The sequence below is a fragment of the Ictalurus furcatus genome, chromosome 25 (genome assembly GCF_023375685.1).
Source record: "Ictalurus furcatus strain D&B chromosome 25, Billie_1.0, whole genome shotgun sequence".
NCBI classification, from domain to species: domain Eukaryota; kingdom Metazoa; phylum Chordata; class Actinopteri; order Siluriformes; family Ictaluridae; genus Ictalurus; species Ictalurus furcatus.
This window is the reverse complement of record NC_071279.1, coordinates 15,086,101-15,099,976: the sequence shown is the minus strand read 5'-3', so window position 1 is coordinate 15,099,976 and position 13,876 is coordinate 15,086,101. Positions and strand designations below refer to the sequence as shown.

At 38.6% G+C, this 13,876-nt stretch overlaps 1 protein-coding gene across 1 annotated transcript; it reads left to right on the top strand.

The window, feature by feature from the left end:
* Positions 1-2,656: 2,656 nt before the first annotated feature.
* Positions 2,657-9,750, top strand: hey2 (hes-related family bHLH transcription factor with YRPW motif 2). The gene is made up of 5 exons (XM_053614675.1): positions 2,657-3,022; positions 5,244-5,322; positions 5,449-5,532; positions 5,669-5,750; positions 7,680-9,750. The coding sequence occupies exons 1-5, from the start codon at positions 2,748-2,750 to the stop codon at positions 8,219-8,221; spliced, it is 1,062 nt and encodes a 353-aa protein (XP_053470650.1). The 5' UTR covers positions 2,657-2,747; the 3' UTR covers positions 8,222-9,750.
* Positions 9,751-13,876: the final 4,126 nt, after the last annotated feature.

The window sequence follows — 13,876 nt, the reverse complement described above, 5'->3', positions numbered from 1 at the left end:
AGGTTTACCAAGAAATCACTAAGAACAGGAAAGTTTCTCCAGAGTCACAGTGAACTTTTAATAAATAGCGCTTAAATGACTTAAAATGACTTTGCCAGACCAGGCAAAGATGGTGATTTTGGATATTTGAACTAAACCTACCATAGATCTTGCTGTATTTTGGAGGCATATTTCAATCTCTGCATATTCAATCATATCCATTAGAAATTTCAGAAAAACTCATTTTGTGCTGATGCACACTCTTCACATTGCGTTTCAAGGGTCAAGGGGGGGAAAATCTTTAAAACATTCATTAACAATTAAATAAATAAGCTGATATCTTGCCTTAAAAGTGAAAAGTGCCTATTGGAGTGTTTATTGTAGCTCTATGTGGTGCTCTAAATTATAATGATGATGCATTTTAAATTTACAAATGAGTGGATCATGTACAACAGGCTGAAGAAGTCCAAAAAAATTGCAAGCTTTGAACAACTGTCATCAAAATGAATGGCTTGTTTTGGGGGTTTTTTTCTCCTGAAGTCTTTCTCACGCTTTAAAGCTGGCTGGAGTCACAGGAGACTTTACGGCTACATCCCAAACAGCTCGATACTGCACGCTCAGAAACTGTACTTTTCCTTGTTGCTGTGGTGATACCATCTTTTGTACCTTTAGTGTGTACATTTTACCTGGAAAGATGCATGTTATACAGTTAATTAGATTTTAGAGTAATGATTTCAGGATACATCAATGGGTCTTTAGGTATCTTCATTTATTAAGGTTAAATGATAAATACTAATAGTAAAAAAAAAAAAAAAAAACAACAACAACAACAACAACCATGTCTTCTTAAGGGTTCCACAAGGGCAACAAGGAAAATGTACAATTTGGTAGCGTTATTTCTGAGAGAGTATGTAGACATTACTTCATCCCATATACATCTGGCAAAAGATACAGACAGGTGATAAATACAGCAAGACGCTTCAGAAGCAGTTTCTGAATTCTTTCTGACATCAGAGAACTCATAACTGCTGGTTCTTCAATCTGTACTTCATCACTCTATCTATAAATCTGCACTACTAATTCTAATTCCGCAGATAGTCATTACACATCTACTGTAATTAATCGGTATATAATAGAGAAGGCCCCCAGGTTCAGTAGCGATAGGGAAGATACTAGCAATACTGGAGGAGGGGGAAAACGAACAAATTTAATCAGATTTTGTAACAAATTGAAAAGATTTTTACAGAACTAGAAATTTTTGTGTATAAAGAGTCATTGTAAGACAATTGTTTGTAATAATTGATTTTATTATATTTATACTTTATTATATTTAGCAGCATATATTTGCCATGTACAGTAGGGTCCAAAAATCTGAGAGCGCTAGTGAAAATGCTTCTATTTTGCATTCATTTACATCTAATTTATCATCTATTAATTATTTAATTCATCTAATTTAATAGAACAATTTTCATTACAGGGTGCACGTTCGCCTTATACCTCCAGGGTTGGGGGTTTGATTCCCGCTGCTGCCCTGTGTGTGCGGAGTTTGCATGTTCTCCCTGTGCTGCAGGGGTTTTGTCCGGGTACTCCGGTTTCCTCCCCCAGTCCAAAGACACGCATGGCAGGCATGTCCAAAGTGTCTGTATTGTATGAATGGGTGTGTAAATGTGTATGTGATGGATTGGCACCCTGTCCAACTTGAGAGAAAAATAGAAGTAGTATTAGGTTTGTCCCCTATTTTTCTTTTTTTTTTTTTTTTTTTTTTGCTTAATGACAGTGTGCACTCGAGCTGGCATGGACTCCAACAGTTTGTGCAAAACCTTATGATACATTTTAGATCAAATCCATCGGAGTGTCGTTTGAACACACGCTTCAATAGAAGAGATTAGACACGAGGAAAATTGTACCTTTTGTACAAAGCAGTTAACATTGTCAACATCACACATTTGCTTACATTTAAATAGAGACCTAGAAATGGTCCAGAATCTTGGATATTAAATATTCAAAATATTGAACATTTACTTTCTTAGTTTTAAGTATTAAAACAATTTTAATTAATAAAAAATAATATTAAAAAAAAAAGATCCCAGATTTTCAATGTGGTCTCAGACTTTTGTACCCCACTGTATGTGTGACAAAAATCTGCGGTTTTGGTGTAAGTCATGTTTTTAGCTATGCATTTTAATCAAAGGGCTTATATAGGTTTTAAAACATTAAAAATATATATATATTAGATGGGTATCGATATCGCCCAAAACGCAAGCTTTTAGTATCAGTATCATCATCAGAAAAGAAAAAGATGTATTGCACCATCTCTGATGTGTCCTACTGCATACTCTTCTGCCCTCACTAACCCAGTGTAAAAGATCAAATGTACCTTTATTGATCCCCAGTAAGGGAAATTCAAATTGACACAGCAGCACAAGTAAGAAAGAAAGAAACTAAGAAAGAAAGAAAGAAAGAAAGAAAGACATTTCCATAAATACCTATACAATAGGAATAATAGAAATAAAAATAATAGAAACAATAAAACAGATCTGTGTGTATTTGCATATGCTAGAGTTCTATTTGTACATGTGTTTATATACATGTTTAAGGTCAGTGTGTGATTAATGCACGTTTCCTGCACGTTGCTGTTTATTGTTCATTATTGAGTTACCACGAAACACATCTTGATTCCTGACTCCTCAGTGAGTTTCTTTCTCCCTCTGCTGCTGTTGTGACGTGGGCGTGCCATAAAAGTGGGTAGTGGGCGTGTACGGCAAGGGATGTGGGCGTGTCGGGAAAGCGCCCGAGGCTCGAGCGCTCCGTGGGAAAAGAAGCTCAGAGGGATTCTGGAGGGAAGAAAAGGAAAGAAAGAAGAAAAAATCCGCAGAGAGGCGCGCGCGCGCCACGACCAGCTGTGCGCACACCGCTCGCGCTCCGATCCCTCAGCCCCAGAAACTCGCGCTCGCGCCGACATGAAGCGGCCCTGTGAGGACACCACATCCGACAGCGACATGGACGAGACCATCGACGTGGGTAGTGAGAATAATTACCCCGCGTAAGTACAATATTATATACAGCCAAGTGTGGAAAAATAAAAAAGCTTTAGAAGCTTTAGGAAACACGTTTTTTTTTTCATTTTGGAGGAAGAAAAAAATAATATTATGCTTTCATTACCGATTGTTTATTGTTTATTATTGATACTTATGCGTGTTTGGTTTGATCGAAAATGGAGACAGATACAGGTTGCTTAGGAACTCTGTATGGGAAATGACACACTGAAAAAAAAAAAAAAAAGTTGATAAACACCTAATGAGTTCATTTCTGTCCAGCCGGACATGTCAAAGTCCACATGCACAAAAAGAAAACTATAAAAGAGTGTAAAATGTTTTGCATGGAGGAGTGGACTGCACAAGTGCCTCCAACAAGTGCCTGTTACAGACTCTGCAGGACTCAGGACACTGCTTGCTACTTTTATCCAAAAAACTCCTGTTTTTCTAGAAACTCCGTTTCATTTGTACTACAACATTTATTGTTGTTGAAAGGCAGGGTTTATATCAACAGGCTGACCTGGACAGTGCAAAAATCTGGGTTGTTTTTGTTATGTTTTGTTTTGTTTTTGCTTTGCTTTGAAGGGTGCCAATACTTTTCAATGATATCAATCCAAGTGGATATTATCATGTGCTCTGTAATTCCAGATTATAATGTCCATGATTTGATCCTTAGTTATTTTAATTATTATAATTTTTTTTAAAAATACCTTAACAATAAAAATTTAAATGGCTTATTGAACTTCACTTAGTTAAGAAAAATGATGTTGGAATTGGCACACAACTTAAAAAAAAAAGGTCCTTATGAATGATTTACCACCCACAGTGTTCAGTTATGTCCAGCTAGACTCAGAATATATATATATATATATATATATATATATATATATATATATGTGTGTGTGTATATATATATATATATATATTTAATTTCTTGTACTTGATTCAATAGTTTTAGCTGTCTACAGTTCATATTTGTTGAAACCATATGTCCTCGAGAATAGTTGGAGAAATACAGCACTGAGACTTATATAAAAGATAAAAGATCTGTTAAAAAATGGAGATAACATTGCAAAGGATTTTGCAATCCTTTACATTCTTAATTTTGTGCATGTGGACTACGGGCAGGAAATATGGGCAAATATATGACATCACGTTTCTTAAAAGGCATTTCTACGATATACGATATGTATCATGATATATAGGATTGCACGCAAACTGCCAGCAAAACAGTAGTGTGCCATTGTACAAAACTGTTTGATGATACTTTATTGCTATGAAAAGAATGGTTTTATATTTAAAAACATTTTTTAATATGTAATGCTGAAAATGAGAATCTGTAAAAGTCTGACTAACAGTTCGCCATTTTAAAGATACAAGTGCCTTTAATTAACTTGTAATTATTTAAAATTTCTAACATTTGATTCAAAAGGTATCACAATAACATGATATCTCAGAAAAAATGTATGTGTCAGTATTGTGTCGTTACATCGGCCGTGCCTAATGAGGACAACATCTTAACATTGTAACCCTGTAGGTATTAATGTAATACTGTAAGATTTCATTCAACTGAAGTGCATGTTACCATGTACTCTGTCCTTTATAATAATGGCCACGATTTGATCCTTAATCATTTTCTTGCTTAATAATAATAATAATAATAATAATAATAATAATAATAATGAATAGAGAGGATAATTAAAATGAATCAGTTTTCAGGAACTGGCACACAAGGGAAGCCCCTGTTGAATTACACCTACAGGGTTCCTTTGTGTCAAGCTGGACTTGTATATAAAGATTGTTAGAGATAATAAACACTGTATGAGTTGATTCAACACTGTATTAGTCGATTCAACACTTTGAGTCGATTCAACACTTTAGTCGATTCAACACTTTATGAGTCGATTCAACACTGTAAGAGTTGATTCAACACTGTATGAGTCGATTCAACACTGTATGAGTCGAGTCAACATTGTATAAGTCCAGTCAACACTAAGAGTTGAGTCAACACTGTAAGAGTCGATTCAACACTCTAAGAATTAGTTCAACACAGTATAAATCGATTCAACACTGTATGAGTCGATTCAACATTGTAAAGTCAGTTTAAAACTGTATGAGTCGATTCAAGACTATAAGAGTTGATTCAATATTTTAAGAGTAAGTTCAACGCTGCAAGGGTCAATTTATGACCGTCATTTAATTAATCCATTTCCATCTCTGTCATTACAGCCAAAGCAGCAGCTCTTTTCTGAGATGTGCTTCTCCCACCACCACCTCGCAGGTCATGGCCCGAAAAAAACGCAGAGGGGTGAGCAACTCAGCATCAACACAATATATATATATATATATATATATATATATATATATATATGTAGACATGTATACTGTATATACAGTGGAATGTTTACATTACAGTGCTGATTTATTATTGCAGATCATCGAGAAGCGACGGAGAGACCGGATCAATAACAGCTTATCAGAGTTGCGTCGCCTGGTGCCTACTGCTTTCGAGAAACAGGTGAGTGTAAATGAAATGATTAGATCTGATATGTGTTCTGCACGTCAAAAGAAAAATAGCCTCAGTGCAGGTCAAGAAAAAGATGCGTTACATTAAATATAAAGAAAAATATCAAAATAGATTGTCTCTTTCTTAGGGCTCTGCTAAACTGGAGAAGGCTGAAATACTGCAGATGACAGTAGATCATCTAAAGATGCTCCAAGCTACAGGAGGAAAAGGTAAAGAGTTAATTGACTTCCTCTCTCTCTCTCTCTTTCTCTCTCTCTCTGTCTGTGTGTGTGTGTGTTGTGAAACATGAGAGCTCGGCTCCTTTCGGCTCAGATTAAAGGAGTGGAAGTCGACGCTAATGGCAGGATTGAGCCCGTGGGAAAGCGCAGGCAGGACAAAAGCATCACTTGACCCCGAGCTTGTGTTTGCTTTGATAAACCAGTGGGAGGCGAGCAGGCCGCATTCACACACCCCACCGCCGGGGGTGTGTTTGCGCTTTACAGCGAGTGTAAACTCGGTGCACTGGGGAGACAAAACAAACACACAAACAGTCCGAGTGTTCAGCGCAGAGGGGATCAGCTCCATGCATCAGCTGTTGGCTCCATTCTAACCTGACCGAAGAGCCGTCTGTATAGGTGTTTACCATTTAACCCATAGGTTCGGGTAATGGTAATCATAATAATCATATTTATATTTATATAGCACTTTTCATTTTGAGTCCAAAAATCTCAAAGTGAATGTTTCAAATTAGATCAAGAATAAAACAATCCACAGTCCTAATACAATACATATCAGGAAATAAATGATTGAAAAAGTTAAAGATTTTAAAGAATGATTTCACAGAGTAAAATAAACATCCTAATAAATATATATGTTTCCTTGTCTCTTGTTTCCACTCCCATCTGTGAACAAACATCTTCCATCTGGAGCATCCCCAACCCCCAGCATGGGAAAAGCTTTTTGTACACATTGTTCATAAAAATTGTAAATAATTGTGATAACAGTATAGAAAGGGAATTTTAATCCCTTTGTACCACTAGATTTATCATAAAGCAAATTATTTTGTAAATATCCATCTATCCATTTTCCATGCCGCTTATCCTGAACTGGGGCAACCTGGAGGCTATCCCAGGGAGCTCAGGGAACAGGGCGGGGGTCACCCTGGACGGAGTGCCAACCCATCACGCACACACTCACACACCCATTCTCACAGTATGGACAATTTGGAAATGCCAGTCAGCCTACAGGACGTGTCTTTGGACTGGGGGAGGAACCCGGAGTTCCTGTAGGAAACCCCTGAAGCACGGGGAGAACATTCAAGCTCCGTGCACACAGGGCAGAGGCGGGGTTTTGAGCCCCCAACCCTAGAGGTGTGAGGCAAACGTGTTAAACACTAAGCCACCGTGCCCACCATTTAGTAACTAGATTCTTATTTTTAAAAAACGGTACATCTCAAATCTTTACATCGTCTACTATTTAAAGAACCTTTGAGGAACCCTTTTTGTCTAAAAATGTCGGAAATCCCTGTGCTAAATACTTAATGTCTGAGCCTCGACAGCAGATTTTTAAATCTCTAATAAACAACAAGAAGGAGGATGTGACATAAACTTCTAACATCCTGGTGTGTTTTTGATCATTTTTTTTGTTTTATGGCAAAAAAAAAAGTAGAATTTTTTGTTTGTTTGTTTGTTTGTTTGTTTGTTGGGTTTTTTTTTTTTTGGAAATAAAGTGGTGGTTAAGGCTGTGGGAAGGTTTCCGAAGGTTGTGAGTATCACTGAGCAAGATCTTTAAGCCCTTAATTGCTCAGATTGTCTCAATTATAATCAATCACTTTGGATAAAAACAAACATCAGCCAAAAGAATAAATGTAAATGTACAAAAAATGAAAGATACTGTGTTAATGCGGCGTATATACACTGAATCAACTGATTATTGGGATAATACACAGGTTTTTTTTATTGGATTTGCTTTCTGACATTTCCACACTTTTTGCCATGTCATCAGGGGAGTAAGTGAAAATGTTGAATCGTTCATGGTTCTTTAGACTGTAGGTTAATCCAACAAACAATATCATATACTGTTTTCATGACCATCTTAATAGCATGATAACTCTCAGAGTAAAGGGCTAACCGTGCTTTCTCTTTTTTTTTCCTCATCAGGTTATTTCGATTTCCATTCTCTGGCCATGGATTTCATGAGCATCGGTTTCCGTGAGTGTCTCACCGAAGTGGCTCGCTACCTGAGCTCGGTAGAAGGACTGGACTCAAGTGACCCTCTGCGCGTTCGCCTCGTCTCACACCTCAGCAGCTGTGCCGCTCAACTCGTCGCCTCATCCATCACACACCATCCTCAAGCCCTGCATCCGCTCCACCCGCTGCACCAGCTACCCGCAGCCTTTGTAGCACGCGCCACACCATCGGCCTCCTCCTCGTCTTCCTCTTCAGAGCCACATCGATCCTCTTTCTCTCACGCCAGCAGCATAGCACCGCCGCTCTCTACCTCCCTGCTCTCGCTCTCGGCAACCTTCCCCCTGTCGTTTCCTGCTGGATTCCCGCTCTTCGCTCCTGGCATGACGTCGTCGGCGACCATCAGCCCCTCCATTTCCAGCTCATCCACGTCATCAACGTCACAGCAGAGCAGCTCCGGCTCCAGCTCTGCTAAACCGTATCGGCCATGGGGGACTGAAGTGGGAGCCTTCTGAGCTCTGAGACTGTGAACTGTAAACGCTGCTCTTTCAGCCACAATCAATTCGACAAGTGCCTGGCTGTGTGTATCATTGAAGTAAACCTCAACCTCACCTGGGAGGGGAAAACAGAGTGGATCATGTTTTGTACGCATCACACATGGATGATAGATTGGTATTTTCAATGAAATAGGCCCATCGCTGTCTTTTTTTTTCCTTCTTCTTATCTTTACCCTGACATTTCCCATGGAGAAATACCATGATTTTTGTTTCACATGAAGGGATGATGCTGTTCTGCAGGACGGTGTGACCTGAAATACAACTTAAAACTAAGACCTTACTAACGCCGAATCAAATCCAAGCTCAGTAGCGGCTCTCGTGGGATTTGAACTCACAACCTTCCGGTCACCTTCACTGCTGAGCTACAACTGTTGTACTGAAATATCATGTCTGCGCATAAAGTCCCAGGAAACTGTGCAAAATGGTCTAACATTCTTTATTATATTAAACATCCAGAAAAGGTTGGATGAGGAAAAACTAGCAAAACACTTTAACATGACGAAAAACAAATTTCAGAAACACACATCGACATGAACTCAAAATGGAGGTTCCTTATTAAGCGTCACATTCTTACAGGTGATTGGACACGGCGTGTGATTATGACAAAAAAAAGGCACTTTTTCAGTCTGGTATCTAGTTAACCTAGTCAAAGCGATTTAATGAGACGCTACTTACTTTATTATTTCTTTCCTTTAAGCAGGTTTTCAGCTCATATTTATATTAATGCCATGCAAATTTAACGGCATATCTATAATAACTATAATAACGTCATATGAATGACTTTGATGAATAGAAGCACAAATAGAAGCATAAGTAGAGTCATTTAGGTTCATATTTCATCTTACTGTAAACATCCTTCAACTTTTTTTGTTTCCCACGGTCTCAGACTGACACGCGCTGTAACCAATCGGCAACGAGTATGGGACGTTTAATAAGGACACACCCATTCCAGTTTACAGTTCGAGTTCATATCGATGTGTTTTCAAGTTTGCTGTTTGTTAATGTGGTTTGCATTTATTGGCCATGGTATATATATAAAAAAATATATATATAATAATAATAACACAAACCTGCTCTAACACTAACCACTCCAGCTGAAGTAAACCGATTTAAAGTTGTCTTATTGGGTGTGGCCTAGTATTCTAATGAGCATGAGTGACACGCCCAGCCTACAACGCCACACCCGTTGGTGCAAGTTTAATCAGACGCGAAGGACACAGAAAACAAGTTGTTTTTGAAAGCGGTGTGACGACACCGGCCTCGTCATCGGTGGCGGTTAAACTTACGCAAATCTAAGCCCCACCCACGTTACAGTTTCTGAGTACATGTAGACATACTTGACATTGTGCCCATAAGACCAACTTTAACCTTAATAAACCTTTTATCAAACACAGATTTAGTGACTTTAACCATCAGGAAAAAAAACGTCTGATTTTCAAATCTTTTACTTTCACTTAAAAACAAAAAACAAACAATAAACCAAAGGTTTTCCAGATAATCACAGAACAATGAATTATGAGGTGTGAATGAGAGTGTGTGTTGTGAGGAACTAACCACTCGGTCTGTAAATATGTACATGTGTAAGAGTGTAACTAGAGTTTATACTGAAGCTGTATATTGTTATGATGATGCACTTCGGTCACTACTGCCCGGAGAGACGGGATTCTCTCTATCATATTTGCGCTACTGCTCTCACTGTTCGCTCGTGTTGTATGTCAGATTTGCCAGTAAACTACACTACTGTATCTTTTCTTTTTTTTTTTTTAATCCCCATCCTGCTCTTGTAATATGTAACTGTTTTTCTATGCAAAATGAGAAAAAAAAAAAGAAAAGCAGATGTCACAGATTAAAATTCAGCCCTTTTTATTTGCCCTGGTCCTCATCCTTTCTTTCACCCTCGCCCACAAACCGGAGGACAGACTTGTTTGTTGAAACGCGACCCGAGTTCCAGAAACTGTTTGGTGAAGGAAATAATATGCTTTAGTGTGGTTTTGTAATAACGCAAAAAGAAACCATCAAAGGACGGAACAAACAGATGAAGTAATGTGTTCCAAGAAGAGAAGCACTTCCTTCATTTACTTTCATGCATTTCAAGAGTGGCTACAACAACACTTTAATTATTGCTGAAAAAAAAAAAAAACAATCCACAGAGCAATATTGTTGAAGGATCAATTCTAGTGGGTCACATGGTGGTGATTAGGTTTCTATAATAACAGATGCACCAACTAAATGAAGTCAAAATGTATCGTCGTTGATATGGTGAGGGTTTTATGTAAGGGGATGTTTACTTAACATTAACGGAAGGAGTCGTCAGTGTCAGGGCTTCGTAGAAGTCAGACGTAAAGCTGTAACTTTACGTTTTCCGACGTCTTCAGGACAGACGAGTTTGCGCTTGGTGTGTAACTTGACAAGCTGCGATTGTTTTTTGTCTTGTTAACTTAGATATAGAAAAAGAGATTCTGGTAAGGGAACGACTGTTTATAATGTTGTAACCTTACAGAATTACAGAATACAAAAACATTCATTGTTCTATAGACGCTCCATAACTATAAAAGAATTTAAAAAATATATAGGATGTTCTTTAATTAATAAAAAAAATTGTAATCTTTGGCAAATTGGGACATGGTGTTATTGGAAAATAGTCAACGCTGGGCTCAGCATCGGGCTTCATCACACTACACCATCATGGATTATTTTCCTATAACAGCATGCCCTGAAGATTTGGGTAAATGGAATATTATCATTGTTTTCTTTCATTTTCACCAAACCATCCTTTTATACATTGAGTTCACTTAGAAACATTTTTTGATCTACAGGGTGTCCCAAAAGTCTCCATACACAGGGGAATGAGTTTGCCAGCACCACGTCGGTCGTGTCTTCGTCAGTGGAAGTTCATGGACGTCCAGTCTTCCAGTCTTTTTGAATTTGTTAATAAGTTTGGCTGCAGTGTCGCGTGTGACGTGCTCGCCACGCTTCCTCTTAAAGTGGATCGCAACCTTGCGACAGCTTCCCGATCCAGCCATGAGGATGATTTCAATACGCTCTTCTTTTGCCAAAGGCGTTCTTAAAGGCGATCTGAAAAATACAAAATCTATCGTATAAACTAAGTATGAAAAATTTGGGGAGACAGTTTTGATTAAATAAATAAATAAATAAATAAATAAATAAATAAACGTTCATTTCCCAGAACTTTTAAAGGTGGAAGAACTGCTAAAGGTTCGTCGTTGATCCCCGGAATAGTATGATTTCCTGTCAGAATGAGTTCCAGGTAGAAACCTTTAGGAAAACTAGCACTCCTAAAAAACAAAACAAAACAAAACAAAACAAAACAAAAAAACCTCTTGATGAATGCTGTGAGTAATTCACGTGTGAATTAATATATGAAATTCACACGCGGCTTTTAACCATTTCATGTTATACACTTTTTCCCACTTGGACTGTGGCCTTTTAAAAAATTTTCCACATCTGATTTGTTTTCCCCCAGATTCATTCATTTTTCACGTGTAGGGCGTGTGGTGTTATTTTCAAACGTGATCAGGTATTTTCCCCATGATGTCATGTGTGTTTACTTAAATTCACATATCCAATTTGAAGGCATAACATGCTAAAATGCAGCTTCACATGCTTTCCAAATTCTGTATTGTTCACACAATGCCATGTCACCTGAAATACGTATGATTTTTGTGTAAGAAGGTATTACAGACCCTAGACCTGCTCTCTGATTAAAGCGATATTAAACTGATCGACTACAATCAAAGCAATTTCATTGGCTTTTCTTAAATGAACTCCATTGGAAGACGTCGTTCAAGCCGCGTAAAGAGCAAGAATGCGTCTTCAGAGTGAACTTCAAAACGACACGCTTATGAGGTGCAGCCGTTTTGGTGTGTGTGAACCTCCGGCCTCGAAACTTGCAACCTTCAAAGCATTAACTGAAAACAAGAGAGGTCACTCCTCCCCAAAATGGCTCCCTGTGCCCCTCTAATCCACTCCCTTTATGCTGGACAGTTTTACACGAGTAAATCACTGTCACGCCATTAAACCCTGTCCTTACATTCCTAAAAGGGAAAAGTATCAGCATTTCCAAGTGAATAGGGATTAGGGCAGACGGCGGCTGCAGACCGCAGACACGCATGGGAACGGAGCGGGGCCGTAAATCCGCCGCTTATCTGCTTTAGAACACTGTTTCTCAGGCCAGGCCCACGGCTTTGAAGAGGCCGCCGTATATCAGACACACACGTGATCTTCACCACTATAAACACCGGTGTGAGAAAGTCCAGCTGGTTTTACAGGGTTACACCATATGCTAAATTAGCAGCAGAAAACGAGAAACGACTTGCACATTAATCTTCTGAATGATCGTGGTGCCAGTGAGATTTCGCTCTCGCTTCATGTCTAGCTAAAGAGAGTGATGCAGCAGCGCTTTAGTCCTTCAGTCTGTCCAGCTCTCTCAACTCTTCATGTGTACACTCTGCTCAAACAGATCAGCATACAGAGCTTCAACTTTCATGCTAATATCTCCATCAATGTCATCGTGTTCATCGTCATCTCCTAAAAATTGTTAAATAGCCGAGCCGAGTCTCTGTCGTGCTGCCCTGCATTCTGGGACTTTCAGTCTAACATCTCCACTACTTCTCATTAATATGATGTTGAACATGGCTGGTAAATGGCGAGTGAGAAAAGAAACTCATGCGCTTTGGTTTTTAGGAGCAGTAAAACCTGACTCTTATCCCTTATGTCTCTGAGATTGTTGGATTTTATTTCTCTTACTAAACACCATTCTAAGCACGCTAGCGACGTCACCCTGTGACGTCAGAGTATCACAAAAGGAGTTTTCAGAGGAGTAACGAAAATACCGTACTGACCAACAAATTAGCAACAGGATCGCTAAGAAGGTCACAAATATTTCAACATAGACATTATGAATGTGTTTTCATCTGGGATCGAGTTGTCCTTAAAACCGAACACACAGCTATTCGATGCGTATTGTAAGAACAATGGCTCCACACAGTGGATAAACTATGTACTACACCTCATGCCTTACTTAAATAATCTGACAAGTGTTTGAGTCCAGTTTGAGAGAACTGAAGCCGCGGGGGGCATAAAAGCAGTGTGGCTCTTTTTCAATTCATATAACCACTTGAATTCTGTGTACTGCCATACTGCCATAGTATACAAGTCTAACATCCGGGAATTTTTTCCAGCATTTTTTTTTTAAATACATATATTTGAGACTATCGGTTGCTATGACGACTGTAAAGTAAGACTACTTGTATTAACGGAAGTATGTGGTGTGATTAACCATCTGTACAAGAACAAACACGGTGGCTTTAAAAACAAACAAACAAACAAACAAACAAACAAATAATCCTTATTTATCTGACAGATACAACTCTAGCCTTTGGTGGAGAAACGATGACAATCTCCTCAGCCAATGAATGCTCTTAATATTGATTACGTAATTACCAATCCACCAATAACCGCTAGACTCTCAGGGCTCAATACCAAACGACTTCTTCTTAGCTAGCTAGTGCACTACAAAAGCGTTTATAATCCGTTATTTTATAGTCTATGTAGTGCACATATGTAGAGACTTGGAGCCATTTGTAACTTGGC

What these genes read in the sequence shown, in the direction of transcription:
- hey2 (XM_053614675.1), top strand. Translation starts at nt 2,748, where the DNA reads ATGTGGGCGTGTCGGGAAAGCGCCCGAGGCTCGAGCGCTCCGTGGGAA. An exon ending in CCCGAAAAAAACGCAGAGGG is followed by an intron (nt 5,323 to 5,448) that starts GTGAGCAACTCA and finishes TTATTATTGCAG; the next exon opens with ATCATCGAGAAGCGACGGAG. An exon ending in CCAAGCTACAGGAGGAAAAG is followed by an intron (nt 5,751 to 7,679) that starts GTAAAGAGTTAA and finishes TTTCCTCATCAG; the next exon opens with GTTATTTCGATTTCCATTCT.